Source organism: Liolophura sinensis, chromosome 11 (assembly GCF_032854445.1).
Source record: "Liolophura sinensis isolate JHLJ2023 chromosome 11, CUHK_Ljap_v2, whole genome shotgun sequence".
In the NCBI taxonomy this organism is placed as follows: Eukaryota; Metazoa; Mollusca; class Polyplacophora; order Chitonida; family Chitonidae; genus Liolophura; species Liolophura sinensis.
Window position 1 is genome coordinate 5,611,565 of NC_088305.1, and position 21,276 is coordinate 5,632,840.

At 40.7% G+C, this 21,276-nt stretch overlaps 1 protein-coding gene across 1 annotated transcript; it reads right to left on the reverse strand.

Moving 5' to 3' along the window:
* Positions 1–6,433: 6,433 nt before the first annotated feature.
* On the reverse strand, positions 6,434–18,796 carry LOC135477660 (2-amino-3-carboxymuconate-6-semialdehyde decarboxylase-like). Its single transcript, XM_064757841.1, has 10 exons — positions 18,525–18,796; positions 17,494–17,641; positions 16,055–16,104; positions 11,622–11,781; positions 11,420–11,496; positions 10,571–10,664; positions 9,128–9,223; positions 8,364–8,536; positions 7,431–7,529; positions 6,434–6,992 (listed from the first exon to the last, which is right to left on the reverse strand). The coding sequence occupies exons 1-10, from the start codon at positions 18,579–18,581 to the stop codon at positions 6,891–6,893; spliced, it is 1,056 nt and encodes a 351-aa protein (XP_064613911.1). The 5' UTR covers positions 18,582–18,796; the 3' UTR covers positions 6,434–6,890.
* Between the last annotated feature and the right edge of the window lie 2,480 nt (positions 18,797–21,276).

A 21,276-nucleotide genomic window follows, 5' to 3' on the forward strand; every position in this document is an offset into this window, starting at 1 on the left:
AACATCAGTCAAAAAATGAGAAATAAATAATAAAAATCAACTTGTCTGGCTGTTTCTTTTCCACTCCTAGAGTTTTTATTGGATTGTGCTTAGACTTGATGTTGGTGTTATTGTAACCGTCTGAAGTTGTGTATGTGCTCTTTTTGGTTGCTGGACATGAATAATTTCCAAAGTTACCTTCATTTGAAGAATGGTGTTTGTTTTGGCATGAATTATTAGTGTTTTTAACAAAAAGGAAAATAGAAGCTTCAAAAGCATTGAATAATTTGCAAAATATTTGACAGTAATTGTGAGTTTTTTTTTTATATTCACTAGTGTTTTACATTGTACTGTAGAATATTTCATTGTGGTGACAGTTTGAGTGGAGCAAACTGCATGTAGCAAACTTTATTACGTAAAGTTACATATAGGACGAAAGCTGTAGGAGCTGGATGGAAGAAACTGCATGTATCACACCTCTACTGGCACCTCATTACCTGACAAACCTCCTGACCAAGCTCATGTATGACACACCCATCAGAGCTGGATGGAAGAAACTGCATGTATCACACTTCTACTGGCATCTCATTACCTGACAAACCTCCTGACCAAGCTACATGTATGACAAACCCACCAGAGCTGGATGGAAGAAACTACATGTATCACACCTCTGCTGGCACCTCATTTCCTCTGCTGACAAACCTCCTGACCAAGCTACATGTATGACAAACACATCGGAGCTGGATGGAAGAAACTGCATGTATCACACCTCTGCTGGCGCCTCATTACCTGACAAACCTCCTGACCAAGCTAATGTATGACAAACCCACCGGAGCTGGATGGAAGAAACTGCATGTATCACACCTCTACTGGCACCTCATTACCTGACAAACCTCCTGACCAAGCTAATGTATGACAAACCCACCGGAGCTGGATGGAAGAAACTGCATGTATCACACCTCTACTGGCACCTCATTACCTGACAAACCTCCTGACCAAGCTAATGTATGACAAACCCACCGGAGCTGGATGGAAGAAACTGCATGTATCACACCTCTGCTGACACCTCATTTCCTGACAAACCTCCTGACCAAGCTACATGTATGACAAACACATCGGAGCTGGATGGAAGAAACTACATGTACCACACCTCTGCTGGCGCCTCATTACCTGACAAACCTCCTGACCAAGCTAATGTATGACAAACCCACCGGAGCTGGATGGAAGAAACTGCATGTACCACACCTCTGCTGGCGCCTCATTACCTGACAAACCTCCTGACCAAGCTAATGTATGACAAACCCACCGGAGCTGGATGGAAGAAACTGCATGTATCACACCTCTGCTGGCACCTCATTTCCTGACAAACCTCCTGACCAAGCTAATGTATGACAAACCCACCGGAGCTGGATGGAAGAAACTGCATGTATCACACCTCTACTGGCGCCTCATTTCCTGACAAACCTCCTGACCAAGCTAATGTATGACAAACCCACCGGAGCTGGATGGAAGAAACTGCATGTATCACACCTCTACAGGCACCTCATTACCTGACAAACCTCCTGACCAAGCTACATATGTGACAATCCAATCGGAGCTGGATGGAAGAAACTACATGTACCACATCTCTGCTGGCACCTAATTACCTGACAAACCTCCTGATGTAAAGCTACATGTATGACAAACCCACCAGAGCTGGATGTAGCACACCTCTACTGACACCTCATTACCTGACAAACCTCCTGATGTAAAGCTACTTGTATGACAAACTCATCAGAGCTGGATGGAAGAAACTACATGTACCACACCTCCGCAGGCACCTCATTACCTGACAAACCTCCTGACCAAGCTACATGTATGACAAACCCACCGGAGCTGGATGGAAGAAACTACATGTACCACACCTCCGCAGGCACCTCATTACCTGACAGACCTCCTGACCAAGCTACATGTATGACAAACACATCGGAGCTGGATGGAAGAAACTACATGTACCACACCTCTGCTGGCAGCTCATTACCTGACAAACTTCCTGATGTAAAGCTACATGTATGACAAACCCACCAGAGCTGGATGTAGCACACCTCTACTGACACCTCATTACCTGACAAACCTCCTGATGTAAAGCTACATGTATGACAAACCCACCAGAGCTGGATATAGCACACCTCTACTGACACCTCATTACCTGACAAACCTCCTGATGTAAAGCTACATGTATGACAAACCCATCCGAGCTGGATGTAGCACAACTCTAATGACACCTCATTACCTGACAATCCCCCTGATGACAAACCCACTGGAGCTGGATGTAGCACAACTCTAATGACACCTCATTACCTGACAAACCTCCTGACATAAAGCTACACGTATGACAATCCCATCGGAGCTGAATGGAAGAAACTACATGTACCACATCTCTGCTGGCACCTAATTACCTGACAAACCTCCTGATGTAAAGCTACATGTATGACAAACCCACCAGAGCTGGATGTAGCACACCTCTACTGACACCTCATTACCTGACAAACCTCCTGATGTAAAGCTACTTGTATGACAAACTCATCGGAGCTGGATGGAAGAAACTACATGTACCACACCTCCGCAGGCACCTCATTACCTGACAAACCTCCTGACCAAGCTACTTGTATGACAAACACATCGGAGCTGGATGGAAGGAACTGCATGTATCACACCTTCGCTGGCACCTCATTACCAGGCAAACCTCCTGACCAAGCTACATGTATGACAAACCCACCGGAGCTGGATGGAAGAAACTACATGTACCACACCTCCGCAGGCACCTCATTACCTGACAGACCTCCTGACCAAGCTACATGTATGACAAACACATCGGAGCTGGATGGAAGAAACTACATGTACCACACCTCTGCTGGCACCTAATTACCTGACAAACCTCCTGATGTAAAGCTACATATATGACAAACCCATCGGAGCTGGATGTAGCACAACTCTAATGACACCTCATTACCTGACAATCCCCCTGATGACAAACCCACTGGAGCTGGATGTAGCACAACTCTAATGACACCTCATTACCTGACAAACCTCCTGACATAAAGCTACACGTATGACAAACCCACTGGAGCTGGATATAGCACACCTCTACTGACACCTCATTACCTGACGATCCTCCTGATGTAAAGCTACATGTATGACAAACCCACCAGAGCTGGATGTAGCACACCTCTACTGACACCTCATTACCTGACGATCCTCCTGATGTAAAGCTACATGTATGACAAACCCACTGGAGCTGGATGGAAGAAGCTACATGTATCACACCTCTGCTGACACCTCATTACCTGACAATCCCCCTGATGTAAAGCTACATGTATGACAAACTCACCGGAGGTGGATGTAGCACAACTCTACTGACACCTCATTACCTGACAAACCTCCTGACATAAAGCTACACGTATGACAAACCCACTGGAGCTGGATATAGCACACCTCTACTGACACCTCATTACCTGACAATCCTCCTGATGTAAAGCTACATGTATGACAAACCCACCAGAGTTGGATGTAGCACACCTCTACTGACACCCCATTACCTGACAATCCTCCTGATGTAAAGCTATATGTATGACAAACTCACCGGAGGTGGATGTAGCACACCTCTACTGACACCTCATTACCTGACAATCCTCCTGACATAAAGCTACACGTATGATAAACCCACTGGAGCTGGATATAGCACACCTCTACTGACACCTCATTACCTGACGATCCTCCTGATGTAAAGCTACATGTATGACAAACCCACCAGAGCTGGATGTAGCACACCTCTACTGACACCTCATTACCTGACAATCCTCCTGATGTAAAGCTACATGTATGACAAACCCACCAGAGCTGGATGTACCTCACCTCTACTGACACCTCATTACCTGACAATCCTCCTGATGTAAAGCTACATGTATGACAAACCCACCAGATCTGGGTGTACCTCACCTCTGCTGACACCTCATTACCTGACAATCCTCCTGATGTAAAGCTACATGTATGACAAACCCACCAGAGCTGGATGTACCTCACCTCTGCTGACACCTCATTACTTGACAATCCTCCTGATGTAAAGTGACAACAAAAACAGTAGTAGCTGGATGTGAACCCAACAGAACCAGCGTCAACAATGACAGTCACATTATACTCACTCACAGTAGATGCAGCCCAAGGAGAAAAATCAAAGTGATAAAAACAGAGGACAGAAGGTATCTTTTTAATAACAAAACTTTCACTTTCTTTATTAAAAACTGAATACATTTGCACCGGTATGTACATGTACAAGTATATATGTATAAGCTAGCCCAGCCCATTATCTACATGTACATTTACTTTGAACTATCAGTATTACTAGTAAGAAAATAGTGTTCTCATCAAACATAGTATCACAGGGATATTTTTAGAATACTAGTAAGTGTAGTAATAACTCCATAATTTGCAGCTGTATGTAAAACGAAAGGTAAACTAATTGGCATAAAGAGATATACATTAAACCCTGCATCAAAACACTAGATATAAAAAATAATGTGAATAAAATTGGTGATATTCAATGTGACGAATCAATCCAACTGCTGACTGTGTACAGGGGAAGATTTGACCACAAACTCATTTTGTAATTAGTACAGTTAACCTAGCTTCAGGAATCAAAATTAGTAAAAAAATTAAATTCAATACAAATATGTTTAAAAAAAAAAGTCAGCAATTATTAAAGACCAAACGGAATACTACATGACAATTTTTTCATAATAAAAACTTTATACCTGTAAGAAAATGTTAACTGGCAACATCTTGTTAACCTAAACCACCAGCATTCCACTGGTACATTTATATCTAAATATTAAAATAATTTTTAAAAAAACAACACCTATTGATGTCAGATATTACGTTTTATATGCTGTTACATTGTATTTCAAGGCTTTACTTAGGATGATTTCCGTCCAATGCATTTCTCAGCTCCTCTCTCAGTGTATATATATATATATATATATGACTACACACAACCCATGAGCAATGAATGAATGAATGAATGATTGGGATTGAAGCCCAAACTGGCTGTATTTCAGCCTTATTGTGGTGACCTGAAAAATTAAACTTACATACACAAGCTCTTACACATTTACTTGTTTTATTAAGTTGTTGTTTAATGCCATAATCAAAAATTTTTAACTTAGTTTCCTGGGTGAAGGAAACTATAGTGCCTGGGGTAAACCACTGACTTTTGGCAAGTTACTGACAAACTTTACCACGCGGATGAACATGCTGCAGACTTGCACGTGATACTGGTTAAAGACAAGGGGTCCTCAACACCTTACTGTTACCAAGACTCCACATACTGTACAATGTGAAATGGGAAAACTTATTCCATGTCCAAGACTGGGATTGAACCTCTGCCCCATGTACCAGCATTTCAGAATCATGCACCTTAACGCCCAGTCACGCTATGTCAATTAAAAATGAATAGAGTGTGGTTAACTATAGTGGCATTGTCAGAGGGGACACAAAGTAAAATCTACACTGATGCACTAGTCATGCTCTGATACAGCTAAAGATGCAGTTTGATAAATGTGTAACACCAATTCAGACAAACATAACCATTTCATGACCTCCATATTGTGTACATAGCACCAGTAGGTTAACAGTGAGTGAAATTAAGTTCATATAATGTTAAGATCATGATTTTTTATAATGGTAAAACTTTTTTTAGAAGTTTACATGTCTCTAAAGACCTGTATAAACTTTTGAAAAAACTTAAATACTAAACTTGTATAAACATAGTAGCAAATAGCACTTTTTCTCAGCAAGATGTCGAACACGTATGTGTACTATATATGCATGCATGTGCTCCAATAGTAAACTGTTCTGTGCCCTAAAGACTATGGCAGTTCAGTCTAAGAGATGACACTGACAAAGTCATCAGCCTCATTTAAAGAAGTATTACACTAATTCCTCAACCATTTCAACAGCTTCAGCAACCAATATTTTGAAACATTTTGAGAGAAATCATTTGCACAGCTGTATGAAGCTAGCATCATCATTGACACTCATTAATAATTTCAGCGCCCTGATCATAATAATCGTATGCATAATATCCACTCAAGAGAAGTTCTTCATTGGTTAAAAAGGTTGATTTTTTTTACAGCAAATCACCTAAAATTTAGCTTTGTTTCTGTTGTTTCACCACTAATTTCTATAAAGATTATTATTATTTCAAAGTGATAGCCCTTAACGCGTCAATAAATTTATTTCATACACAGCATACTTCACTACAGCCACAATCCTACCTTGTTGTTTTGAAGTCCTGTCGGTGTCCTGATTGGACCATTAGTCATGCATATTTATGAAGGAAAGTTCAGGGCTTTGAAGAGTTAACATGGCTCAGTAAATCAAGGTAAATGATGTTGGACATCGCTAGCTTGATTAAATGAAGATGGTCCGAACCACATTTTGACAAACCTTACATCAGGGCAATCTCAGTGTCACCGTTGTGTTATCAGGGCTATAATCCAGTTTTGTATTCGACCTTCCTTACAATAGTACAACCTACCTCAATAACAAGGGCATAAACACTGACAAGTAACTGACAGGGCGAGCAATATTAGTGATAACAACCCTAGCTTGCATACAGTTTCACGTAAACTTGACGGAACAAATTTGTATTGACTATTCAAGAAGAGTGATGATTTTCTATACAGCCATGCCAATCACGTGTACATGTAAGTACAAGTGCCAATCATGTGTACATGTAAGTACAAGTGCCAATCACGTGTACATGTAAGTACAAGTGCCAATCACGTGTACATGTAAGTACAAGTACATGTACACAAACAATCATATTGTACACTTAATATGCATTCTAAAAAGCCTTCTTTCCTCTGCAACATTCAGTGGTCAACCTTATGTCTCTTGTTTGTCACTGACGGCTCCTCGAACTGCTCTCTGTCCAGTCCCAGAAACGCGCAGGCATTGGAAACTAGGATTTTGTCCTGAAATACAGAAGTAAATTCCTTCTCCAAATCCAAGAACATGCTGAAAATGTATCAGTATCGTATACAAAATGTCTTCCTCCAGTCTGCTAGCCTTGCAGCATTCTCTTCGTTTTTTTGAGTGTCATAAATTGCCAAAATTCCTGTACCGTAATCCTTATTCCTTAATCATTTCCTATTGTTAAACATTTTGGGGTTTTTATTTTGGTGAAAACAATTGTAATGAATTGAATAAACTGATTTCCATTGTGTCTACACTGTTTATATTTCTTACTAAACTCTTAAAATTTCTTTGTTTCTCTGAATATAAAGCCAGCCATATCACAGAATTCAAGTGCATTGTAACACTGCAGTAAAGTGCTTTGGATTTCAACCATTTTCACCATTACAACAATCTGGTTTATCAATTAACATTCTGACACTGTAGGCTCTACATACCTTAAGTTTTGCATCAAAGCCCACCATATCTTCCACCAGTTTACCTGGCAGGTGTTCCCCCAGAGGAAACGGGTAATCACTACCCAGGATCACCTTATCCTACCCACAACACAAAGTGTTAAACAGGTTCACTTCAGGTATATTAAAAGCAGACTGAATACAATTAAATTCATTTATGTTTTATTTTTATTGAAGTTTGACACTATTAGGCCACACCAACTTACATTTTTGTTTTACGAGCTGAATAAATTTTTTTCAGTGTCGGAGGAGGGCACAAAAATGAAAATGAAACTTGTAAGTAATTTGTGGAAAACATGGACTGGTCAAGTTTTTCTGATCAAGACAAACTTACATGTACATGATCAGACAGTCTTGAAAAACAGGAAAATCATAAACACCTTAACATCGGACCAAAATAAATGATGGATTGTCAGTTTAATTTTTATTCCATTTCTGGATTTTCTAGTGTTGGTTCACCTGTAAAACATAAATAAAATAGGTGTCTCCTTACTATTTGGCTTATTATGGTGGGAGGAGGCTGATGAGTGCCCACGGGAAACCTTTGACAATCCACAGGTTGCTGTCAGACCTTCAGGCGTACCACCGGACGCCAGCATGACCTTAACTTGGGACTCACAGCAATTGCATTGCTGAGAGGCCCCTGGATCATGGTGCTGCGCTGACATGCTTCACCACTGGGCCAGAATATAACTAAAGATATGAGGCACTGTCTTAGTGCTAGCTCACAGTAATCTAGTATAGTCTGGCGTCTTTACATTTAGCTGTGGCTGCATGGTACATCACACTATGCCAATTTTCACTAGTATTCTGATTTCAACAACAATTCCTGATGAAAACTCTTTGACAGCATTCAACGGCTAGCTGTATCTTTAGATATACTAATATGTAAGTCACTCTAACATGGTTTAATACCTCGCCTATGACATCTACAAGAAGCTTTAGGGCGTGGGGGTCATGGACCAGAGAGTCTGTAAAGATCTTGCCCAGGAACTGGCGGGGGTTGGAGCTGCAATCTGTGGCACACAGGTCTGGCCGCACATTGTACCCATGCTCTATTCTGCCCACGGTGTAAGGGAAAGACCCACCTACAACATTGACGATGTAACAGTAACAGACACAAGCATGAAAAATTAATGGGGGTATTGAATCTGTGAAACACTGAACATTAACAGGCTTAAGTTCAAAACATTATTGGGCATTAAGAGCAAAACATTAATAGATATACTGAACTTGTGAAACATTAATGGGCTTTAGTTCAAAACATTATTGGGCATTAAATGAAAAACATTAATGGGCATAAGTGTGAAATAAATTTTTGTGAAAGTCACCAAAAGTGAAAGTGCTGCAAAATGTGAAACATTGACAGACAGTACGAAAACATGACAAACAAGACATTTTTGTTAATTTCATCTGAGTGGTGTTTTACACCATAACACTTTTATTAAAGCGTTAAAAAAACATTAATAACGGACATAAATATGGAATAGACAATTCCGTATCTGTGTAAAGTCACATTTAAAGAATATTGACAGACAACTGCGATATGCCAAAAACAAAGTTACTACAAAGATACTATGTATACATGTACATAACAATAATTAGAGTTGTGATTCACATTTTACAAGATTTAATAAGTTTTCAGCTGAGTAGCTGAGGAATTACGGGATTCATCTTACCACCATGAGCAAAGCAGACCTTAAGTTTGGGGTATCTGTCTAGCACCCCACCCATCAGTAAAGAGCAGATGGCCACTGCGGTCTCTGCTGGCATGCCTACAGAATAAACACAAACAAGTCAGTATGATTCTTTTTCTGCAGTGATTACTGACCAAGCTTGAAAATCCAACCTGATTTTGGTCTGTGGAGTCGGTGTCTCTGTTTCCCAGACTGGTCTCAAAACTGGCATCATTGTAGGATATAGCTTGGTGAAGTTTCCAATTATTTTATGTATTTTTACTGTCTGTGCGCTTGGGGAGTAACATCACTACAACATTAGTTCGGTGTGATCAGGACAATGTCTCCATGTTGGAGGCCGGAAACAATGTCAACATAATTATAGTGCAGATTCACTGAAACACCATGCTCAAGACACCAGACAAGACACCAGACAGGATACCAAACCCAATCAAATAATATTGATACCGCTTCAAATAGCACTGTACTTTTTTAATAGCACCATTCCCCTTCTTCTCAGGCCCAAGACAGCATCTACAATATAGGTTACCAACTGTGAAGCATATGACTGAACTGGGTATTGAACCTGTGATCTTCGCACTGCTTACCAGACAGACACTCCCTCTGCTACACCACCACATTCAGCACCACGTCCGGCACGTCCAGTAACATGTGAAATTGTCAACAAGATAAAATAATACTGACCAACAGACCAAGGCTTAATGCTAATATGAATATCATGCTTTTGGGTCAAATCCTCCCTGTGTTTAACATCATTCCAGCATAAATGCTGCCTTGCTTTTGGCACAATAACACTGCTACTTGACATTACCACATTGTTATGAAACTTTTATTTATGAATATTCTGACGTAACTGGCATCTGCTCAAGTTTAATATTTATCTATTTTTGTTGGAGTTTTACGTTGTACTTAACAATATTTCATATTGCAGGTTGCTGGCAGGTTGCTGGCATATATTCCCATGTGAGGACAGAGAGGAAGCCGGCATGACTGATTTGGATTTGAACTCACAGTGACCGCATACGTGAGGGTCTCCTGAGTCATTGTGCTGAGCTAGTACATTAACCATTAGGCCACGGAGGCACCTCAATTTTAAAAAGACATGTTTAATGTCGACGAGAAAAAATGGAATACCTGGAGTAGTACCTTCCAACCATTGACCAAATACTACTGAACTCTCCTGCATTTGACATTTGTCATATTTGAGAAAGGCAATTAAGTGATTTCCCCAATCTTCATTTGAGGCTAAATAAGAGAGCACTGAACAACTAAAACCACTAAGAACAATGAGAGTAGGGAGATCCAGATATTCTGTCCAGGAACGGGATTGAACACACAGCTTGTGTGTGATGAAGCAATTGAAAAGCAAGCACCCTAACCACTCGGTCACGCCCACTCCCATATTACAAGAACATGTGACATTACCTACGAGCCAGGGCAGCCAGTACTTGCTCATCCTGCCCCCAAGCTCCATATCCCAGGGGTGAACAAAGAGCGACACGTCATGCTCCTGTGCTGCCTGCAAAATACAATACATACATTTAATACAATTCAGCTTTATTTATTTGACTATAACATACTGTGCTCTGCACTAAAATATGTACCTGTGCTCTGCACTAAAATACGTACCTGTGTCCTGCACTGAAACATGTACCTGTGCTCTGCACTGAAATACGTACCTGCGGTCTGCACTAAAATATGTACCGGTACCTATGCCGTGCACTAAAATACGTACCTGCGCTCTGCAGTAAAATTTTGTACCTGTACTTTCCACTAAAATATGTACCTGTGCTCTGCACTAAAATATGTACCTGTGTTCTGCACTAAAATGTGTACCTGTGCTCTGCACTAAAATACGTACCTGTTGCCCATATGTTGCAGGAGTGAATTTCCTCTGGGCTCTGCCTGGTTTCCTCCCACCATAATGCTGGCCACTGATGTATAAGTGAAGTATTCTTGAGTATGGTGCACACACCAATCAAACAAATAAATAAATATAACTTGCAGGAAATGTTGTGGTTACAAGGAGATGGAGAAACAGACCAATAATTTATCTTTAAAAACAGTTCAAGGAGTTCTGGAGTTCTGAAACAGAACGAGGGACAAATGTGATACTAGTTCCATTTATTTATTTATTTATATAAAATATATATACTTATATGACGGCGACCACCGTCTATATATATACTACTATATATATAGTCCGAAAAATATCAACCAAATACATAATAAATAAATTCATGCCTAATATTAATCAACCGGAACCAGTGTTACCGCAAATACAGGTTGTAACTCGGGAGCATCCAAATTCCAGTTGTTGATGTGAGACCCAATCTGTACTCCTTTAAAATCTGCAGAAGAACACAATCAGGAACTAAATAAATAATTCTGATCGATGTACCATTAGACACGTCATTTTCAGTTCAGAAATGTGAATGTAGCTTAAACTGTATACAGGTTGTGCATGAAGACTTACTAAGATCGTAGCGACATCGCTTGAGTTCCTGTACCGCCAGCTCCGGGGCCTGCATAGGCAGGGTGCCCAGCCCGACAAACCTGTCAGGGTGGGAGAGAACTGTCTTAGCCAAGTCATCGTTCAGGATCCTACACACATCCAGGGTGTCATCTGCCTTAGCCTGTCAACATACCCAAATCACTGTATATATGTATGTATGATTGATTTATTTATTTATTTATTTGATTGGTGCTTTTACGCCGTACTCAAGAATATTTCACTTATACGACGGCGGACAGCATTATGGTGGGAGGAAACCGGGCAGAGCCCCTGGGGAAACCCACAACCATCCACAGGTTGCTGACAGACCTTTCCACGTACGGCCAGTGAGGAAGCCAGCATGAGCTGGACTTGAACTCAAAGCGACCGCCTTGGTGAGAGACTCCTCCTAACCAACTGAGCCACGGAGGTCCCCTGTATGTATGCTTGAGGTTTAATGTCAAACTTAACAATTTTTTGGTCACATGACGACGACGAGTCATTAAGTGTGTGTACATATATTGTGTTTTTTTGTGGCAAGGTGAGTCCATGCCACCAAAGTGCTGCCGCCACTGAAGTACCATGCTGAAGACACCAGACATGATACCCCAGCCAGTTACATTATATTGACACTGGGCCAACCCGTCATGTTTCCTTGCTCTAACATTTCCGTATTCCATTTTCTGAGCGACACACGAGGCAGCAACATGTGCCATCTTTGATATGACCCAACCTTGGTTTGATCTCGTGTCTCACAATAAGCCACCAAAGTGGTTTAATCAGTATGTTCACGTCACAATCAGTATATTCACATCACAATCAGTATATTCACGTCACACAATCAGTATATTCACGTCACAATCAGTATATTCACGTCATACAATCAGTATATTCACATCACTATCAGTATATTCACGTCACACAATCAGTATATTCACGTCACACAATCAGTCTATTCATGTCACAATCAGTATATTCACGTCACACAATCAGTATATTCACGTCACAATCAGTATATTCACGTCATACAATCAGTATATTCACGTCACTATCAGTATATTCACGTCACACAATCAGTATATTCACGTCACACAATCAGTATATTCACGTCACAATCAGTATATTCACGTCATACAATCAGTATATTCACGTCATACAATCAGTATATTCACATCACAATCAGTATGTTCACGTCACAATCAGTATATTCATGTCATACAATCAGTTTATTCACGTCACAATCAGTATATTCACGTCACAATCAGTATATTCACGTCATACAATCAGTATGTTCACGTCACAATCAGTATATTCACGTCACAATCAGTATATTCACGTCATACAATCAGTATATTCACGTCACAATCAGTATATTCACGTCATACAATCAGTATATTCACGTCACAATCAGTATATTCACGTCATACAATCAGTATATTCACGTCACAATCAGTATATTCACGTCACACAATCAGTATATTCATGTCACACAATCAGTTTATTCACGTCACAATCAGTATATTCACGTCACAATCAGTATATTCACGTCATAAATCAGTATATTCACGTCACAATCAGTATATTCACGTCATACAATCAGTATATTCACGTCATACAATCAGTATATTCACGTCACAATCAGTATATTCACGTCATACAATCAGTATATTCACGTCACAATCAGTATATTCACGTCATACAATCAGTATATTCACGTCACAATCAGTATATTCACGTCATACAATCAGTATATTCACGTCACAATCAGTATATTCACGTCACAATCAGTATATTCACGCCATACAATCAGTATATTCACGTCACTATCAGTATATTCACGTCACACAATCAGTATATTCACGTCACACAATCAGTATATTCACGTCACAATCAGTATATTCACGTCATACAATCAGTATATTCACGTCATACAATCAGTATATTCACATCACAATCAGTATGTTCACGTCACAATCAGTATATTCATGTCATACAATCAATTTATTCACGTCACAATCAGTATATTCACGTCACAATCAGTATATTCACGTCATACAATCAGTATGTTCACGTCACAATCAGTATATTCACGTCACAATCAGTATATTCACGTCATACAATCAGTATATTCACGTCACACAATCAGTTTACTCACGTCACAATCAGTATATTCACGTCACAATCAGTATATTCACATCACACAATCAGTATATTCACGTCACAATCAGTATATTCACGTCATACAATCAGTATATTCACGTCATACAATCGGTATATTCACGTCACAATCAGTATATTCACGTCATACAATCAGTATATTCACGTCATACAATCAGTATATTCACATCACAATCAGTATGTTCACGTCACAATCAGTATATTCATGTCATACAATCAGTTTATTCACGTCACAATCAGTATATTCACGTCACAATCAGTATATTCACGTCATACAATCAGTATGTTCACGTCACAATCAGTATATTCACGTCACACAAACAGTATATTCATGTCACACAATCAGTTTATTCACGTCACAATCAGTATATTAACGTCATACAATCAGTATATTCACGTCACAATCAGTATATTCACGTCATACAATCAGTATATTCACGTCATACAATCAGTATGTTCACGTCATACAATCGGTATATTCACGTCACAATCAGTATATTCACGTCATACAATCAGTATATTCACATCACAATCAGTATATTCACGTCATACAATCAGTATATTCACGTCACAATCAGTATATTCACGTCACACAATCAGTATATTCACGTCACAATCAGTATATTCACGTCATACAATCAGTATATTCACGTCAAAATCAGTATATTCACGTCACAATCAGTATATTCACGTCACAATCAGTATATTCACGTCATACAATCAGTATATTCACGTCACAATCAGTATATTCACGTCACACAATCAGTATATTCATGTCACTATCAGTATATTCACATCACAATCAGTATATTCACGTCACACAATCAGTATATTCACATCACAATCAGTATATTCACGTCACTATCAGTATATTCACGTCATACAATCAGTATATTCACGTCACTATCAGTATATTCACGTCACTATCAGTATATTCACATCATACAATCAGTATATTCACGTCACAATCAGTATATTCACGTCACTATCAGTATATTCACGTCACGCCTAAGGTACATATACAGGTCTAGGGGCCCGATTTATAAAGCTACTTCAGATTTTAATAGTAACCCATATATGGGACATATATAACTGTTATATTTGTTCCCGCCCAAATAAACTCTTTTAAAAAGTGCATTAAATTAATTTTTGAATTTAGTTCACATGGCTCTGTACAAGAGGCCATTAATAAGGGTTTTCAATCAACCTAGTGAACAACAATCTGTGTCCAGAGATTTGTACAGACTCTTTTTTTTTCAAAATGTTTCCCACACCACCATGCTACAAAGCACTGGAATGACAAAAATGATATCTGTACCTGTCACCTGCTTACCTAGTAGCTGACACAATTACAGCTTATACACCTGCTTACCCAGTAACTGACACAATAACAGCTTACAGACCTGCTAATCCAGTAACAGGCACAATTACAGCTTACAGACCTGCTTACCCAGTAACTGACACAATTACAGTTTATACACCTGCTTACCCAGTAACTGACACAATTACAGCTTACAGACCTGCTTACCCAATAACAGGCACAATTACAGCTCACAGGCCTGCTTACCCAGTAATTGACACAATTACAGTTTATACACCTGCTTACCCAGTAACTGACACAATTACAGCTTACAGACCTGCTTACCCAATAACAGGCACAATTACAGCTCACAGGCCTGCTTACCCAGTAATTGACACAATTACAGCTTATACACCTGCTTACCCAGTAACTGACACAATTACAGCTTATACACCTGCTTACCCAGTAACTGACACAATTACAGTTTATACACCTGCTTACCCAGTAACTGACACAATTACAGCTTACAGACCTGCTTACCCAGTAACAGGCACAATTACAGCTCACAGGCCTGCTTACCCAGTAACTGACACAATTACAGCTTATACACCTGCTTACCCAGTAATTGACACAATAACAGCTTATACACCTGCTTACCCAGTAATTGATACAATAACAGCTTATACACCTGCTTACCCAGTAACTGACACAATTACATCTTATACACCTGCTTACCCAGTAACTGACACAATTACGGCTTATACACCTGCTTACCCAGTAACTGACACAATTACAGTTTATACACCAGTGACCCGCTTACCCAGTAACTGACACAATTACAGCTTATACACCTGCTTACCCAGTAACTGACACAATTACAGCTTACAGACCTGCTTACCCAGTAACAGGCACAATTACAGCTTACAGACCCACTTACCCAGTAACTGAACATCACAGGTACTGTTGATAAGGCCTGGACAGTCACACCTGCAATGATAATGAATGCTAATGTTGAATTAACACTGTTACACTAGCCCAATATCAAATTATGGTAAGTTGTGAAGTTCTGGCTGCCTTGGTCAGGTAAAGAATTTGTTTTAGGTGGGAAGGTCCAGCTGTCTCCATGGTTATAAAAGAGCCTGCTGGCTCTCATCCATCTCCTGTACCCTAGCCTGTGAGGACCAGCTCTCACCCTCACCTGTCTAATCAATCTTCCGTATCCTGGCATGTGAGGGCCACCTCTTAGCCTCACCTGTCGCATCCACCTCCAATATCCTGGCCTGTGAAGACCAGCAATTAATAGCCTCGCCTGTCTCATCCATCTCTTGTGACCAACCCTTAGCCTCATCTGTCTCTACTCTCCCCCATATCCTACCCTTAAGGGTCCAACACTTAACCTCACTTGTCTCGTCCATCTCCCCTATCCTAGCCTAAAGACACCAGCTCTTAGATTTGCCTGTCTTGTCCATCTCCTGTATCCTAGTCTGTGGAGGCCAGCACTTAACCTCACCTGTCTCTTCCATCTCCTGTGTCCTCGTGAGTGGAGACCAGCTCTTAGCTTTACCTGTCTTGTCCATCACCTGTATCCTAGTCTGTGGAAGCCAGCACTTAACCTCACCTGCCTCACCCATCTCCTGTGTCCTCGCCAGTGGAGACCAGCTCTTAGTTTTACCTGTCTTGTCCATTTCCTGTATCCTACTCTGTGGAGGCCAGCACTTAACCTCACCTGTCTCATCCATCTCCAGTGCCCTCGCCTGTGGAGACCAGCTCTTAGCTTTACCTGTCTTGTCCGTCTCCTGTATCCTAGTCTGTGGAGGCCAGCACTTAACCTCACCTGTCTCATCCATCTCCAGTGTCCTCGCCTGTGGAGACCAGCTCTTAGCTTTACCTGTCTTTTCCATCTCCTGTATCCTAGTCTGTGGAGGCCAGCTCTTACCCTCACCTCTCTCACTCATCTCCCGTACCCAGCTTGTGGGGACCAGCTATAAGCCTCACCTGTTTCATCTATCTTCCACTTCCTAGCCTGTGGAGACCAGGTTTGACACTCACCTGTCTCATCCATCTCCTGTTTTCGCACCCGTGGAGACCAGCTCTTAGCCTCACCTGTCTCATCTATCTCCTGTATCCCAGTCTGTGGGGAGCAGCTCTTATCCTCACCTGTCTTGTCCATCTCCCATATCCCAGCCTGTGGGTACTAATCCTTAATAGCCTCACCTGTCTCTGCCATCTCCAGTATCCCAGACTGTGGGGACCCACACTTCGCCTCACCTGTCTCATCCATTTCCCGTATCCTAGCCTGTGGGGACCAGCTCTTAGCCTCACCTGTCTCATCCATCTCCTGTATCCTTGCCTGTGGAGACCAGCACTTAGCCTCACCTGTTTCGTCCATCTCTCGAATCCTAGCCTGAGGGGACCAGCAGTTCTCTTCAATCACCCTGAACAGTTTCTCGCCTTTCATCATGGAGGCCTTGCCTGGTCCATTACAGCCATGTTTCAGATGGATCCAACCCCCGTACCCGTACTTCTGTCAGAACAAAACTAAAAATTAAGGCCTGCAGTGTTTTGAGACTTTTCTAGATGTTTATTTGTTTTCTGTTTTGTTGGGGCACTAAGCTCCCTCCTTTAAGCGGAGAAGTTTATTGTTGATGTCCCTTCTGAAAATTTCAGACTATTAAAGACTATGGAGTCACGGTGATAATTAAATTGTATAACATATACCTCTTGGCATAATTTGTAAGCCCTTTTTCATCTCCTTCAAGCAGCACTAAATATAGTTTGGTTTGATTTATCAAGGTCCATCACATATCAAGGTCCATCACATAACAAGATCTATCACATAATGAGGTCCGTTACATACCTGGGTTCATCACATAGCAGGGTCGATTACACAGTGAGGTTGATCACATAGTGAGGTGGATCACAAAGCGAGGTCAATCTCATAATGAGGGTCTCTAGCACAAAGCAACATTATAACTGACTTTTTGTGAGATTTTGCAGCTATTGTAAATTTGCATATTGTTCCTTCCACAGACCCTGACATTCATCATGTACATTAAATATTCTTGACGTCTTAACAATTTTTCAGTCATACGACGTCATTCTGTGCATGTATATTATGTGTCTTCTTGTGGTAGAAAGAATCCTGAAGTACAGTTATCATGCTGAAGACACCAGACATAACACCCCACCCAGTCACATTATAAAGACATTGGGCCAACAAGTCCTGTTACCTTGCTCTAATCTCCCAGCGCTGAGCACCAAATAAGGCAGCAACAATTACGTCTATAGTATGACCCCATTCAGGTTTGATCCCAGGTCTCTCAATTGCTAGGCAGACGCTCTAACCATTATGCCACTGAAGCAGTCTCTCAACATATGTAAAAAAAAAAACAAATGAACCTAGGTACCTTGGTCAAATCTGGCCAGGTCTCTGGTAATATATGGGTATGAATATCAATCTTCATTCTGTAATTTCTCCAGTTCTACACACACGATCTTCTCCACGAATATCGGAGAGAATGGTGCAAAGACTGCTAAAATCTCCTGGCTCTTTGATCAGCTGTCAAGACCTGTGCGAAGTCAAAACATGGGGAGATCAATCAGAGTTGCACAGATATTATTCATTCCTCCAGTCGTTGCATTGACATAACCTAATTCCTCAACCTCTTCGCACATGAAAGAGCAACTTTCGGTGCAATTTATGCACATTTTTAATTTGATTTTGGAGACAAAACTACAGTACTTTGGTTGGATAGCAGTGTCAGAGCTTCAAAAAAGAGAAAAATTTCATCGGTCAAAACAAAATAATGCCGTCAGAATATGCTTGAATCAACACTGTGCAAACATGCGAAAAGGTTGAAGAATTACAGTATATCTGTGAAATTCATACAATGAAACAGCTGTCTTCACGCTTAATGAAGACACTGGTTCCAGCGAGGGTTGAACTCATGATTTTGGGTATCTAGCACCACAGCCACTTGGGATAAATTCCTAATTTACAGTCCAATGTACAGTCTGAACTGTTTGATATGAAACGATGTGAAACTGCTATTCAAATGATATAGGCCCAAATTAAGGCATTCACTCTACCACCTAACGTGGATAAATGAAATGTTTATATTTGTCTCACAGACTGTTATACAACGCTATATCTACAAGATGTTTTTGATTTATTTATTTATTTGCCTGATGCTTAACACTGTACTCAAGAATGTTACACTTATACGGTGGCCAGCATTATGGTGGGAGGAAACCCCGCAGAGCCTGCGGGAAACCCACGACCATCCACAGGTTGCTGGGAGACATTCGCAGGTACACACACGACTACATGGAGCAGAGCCTGTGGGAAACCCATGACCATCCCCAGGTTGCTGAGAGACATTCCCAGGTATATACACGACTACATGGAGAGGAAGCCAGCATGATCTGGGCTCACAGCAACCCCATTTGTGGTCGAGATCCTCGAGTCATTGTGCTGCGCTATGAAAACCCTAAGATGTTCTAGAGGCGAAGGTCAGTTTTATTGGAGGAGAAAAACGGGCGTGGCTGACTGAGGTAAAACAAGTCACCTTTAACAAGTTACTGAAGTACAAGTAGATTTGCACACCATAATGTTGGAATACTGGTGGTCATCACTAATGCCGGGATTGAACCCACAGCGTACCAGTACTTCTGGACTAAAGTTCCCCATCCTGCCACTTAGCCACCATACCTGCCCTCTGGGCAATGGAATAAACAAGGGTGTAAATTAAGCTATGTGCATGCACACTGCAAAAACAAACACAACATACCGTAGCCGACATACTAGCTACAGTTATGAAAAAGGTAAATATCCTAATGCAAGATTAACGTTTTTTTTTTTGTTGTTGTTGTTGTTGTTGTTTTCGCGGTCTGAACCTATAACTGTAAATATGTAAGTAAAACATACACTAATGTGAGGCTTGTGTTCAGTTTGTATCACCATCACGATGTGTACGATTTGTGAACAGAGCTAGCCCAGCAACACGTGCTCGAGTAGTAGCCTACATATAAGAAGTACAGACATGCATGTGTGCACAGCACCCAGCTGTTAACTCTCCGTGAAGATATCTGAAAATGAAAGCTGACAAGCCTACCTTTTCTCTCCTGTGTCTGACAGATAGCCACACCTTTCAGCTGATAGGCCTGTGCTTTTCCCAGCTGATCTTGCATGTCCAGAACGAACCTGTATCTCGTCGCCAGGCATGACATTGACCTGAATACTGGATGCAGCTCGCCTGAGCTCCAAAAATAGGTGACGTGACCCAGTTTCATCCAGTGCACGAAAACCTAGTAAATCATTTTGAACGTAATGAAAGCATTTCCAGTCTGGAACTAACTTAAAATTATAATAATGATAAAAAAGAAATAAAAAGAAACAAATAAAAAAAAAATAAGAAAGATAATAATTAATAAATATATACAAATTAATTCATTGTCTTATCTGTGATTTGAAACGGGCTTTGCCAGGATAATCATTTGATTTATTTGATTTATTTATTTGATTGGTGTTTTACGCCGTACTCAAGAATATTTCACTTATACGACGGCGGCCAGCATTATGGTGGGAGGAAATCGGGCGGAGCCCGGGGTACACCCACGACCATACGCAGGTTACTAGCAGACCTTCCCACTTACTGCCGGAGAGATAATTATTTGATTTTCTCTTAAAGATGATTTAAGAATACACGTAACCTGTAACATTGCAATAGAAACTATTACACACGGTAGGTCTACATATATGCATTTACCAGTAGGCCTAAGCCTTATCCAATAAATTATTAACTATTAACCCCCCCCCCCCCCCCCCCACCATGAAAGTAAATAAAGTTTCCATATATCGGAAGGCCCCTGTACCCCGGTACCACAATTTGGCTAAAATGTAGGTAATTCATTACTTACATGCAAGTACCCGTGAATAATCAAAGTACTTTATGGCAAACTGTATATACTGTGCAAATATATAGGCCTACAAGATATGTAACAAGACGGAACTATAACCCATGATGCCGAAATGTCTTTGCTAGCAACGGATTTATCAAAGGCACACAAACGTTCGACTTGATGGTTGGAGCTTGATGTTATGCAACTGTATTGCGTGCAGGGTTTTTGTTGAGGGAGGAAGCACTGGAGACGCGAATT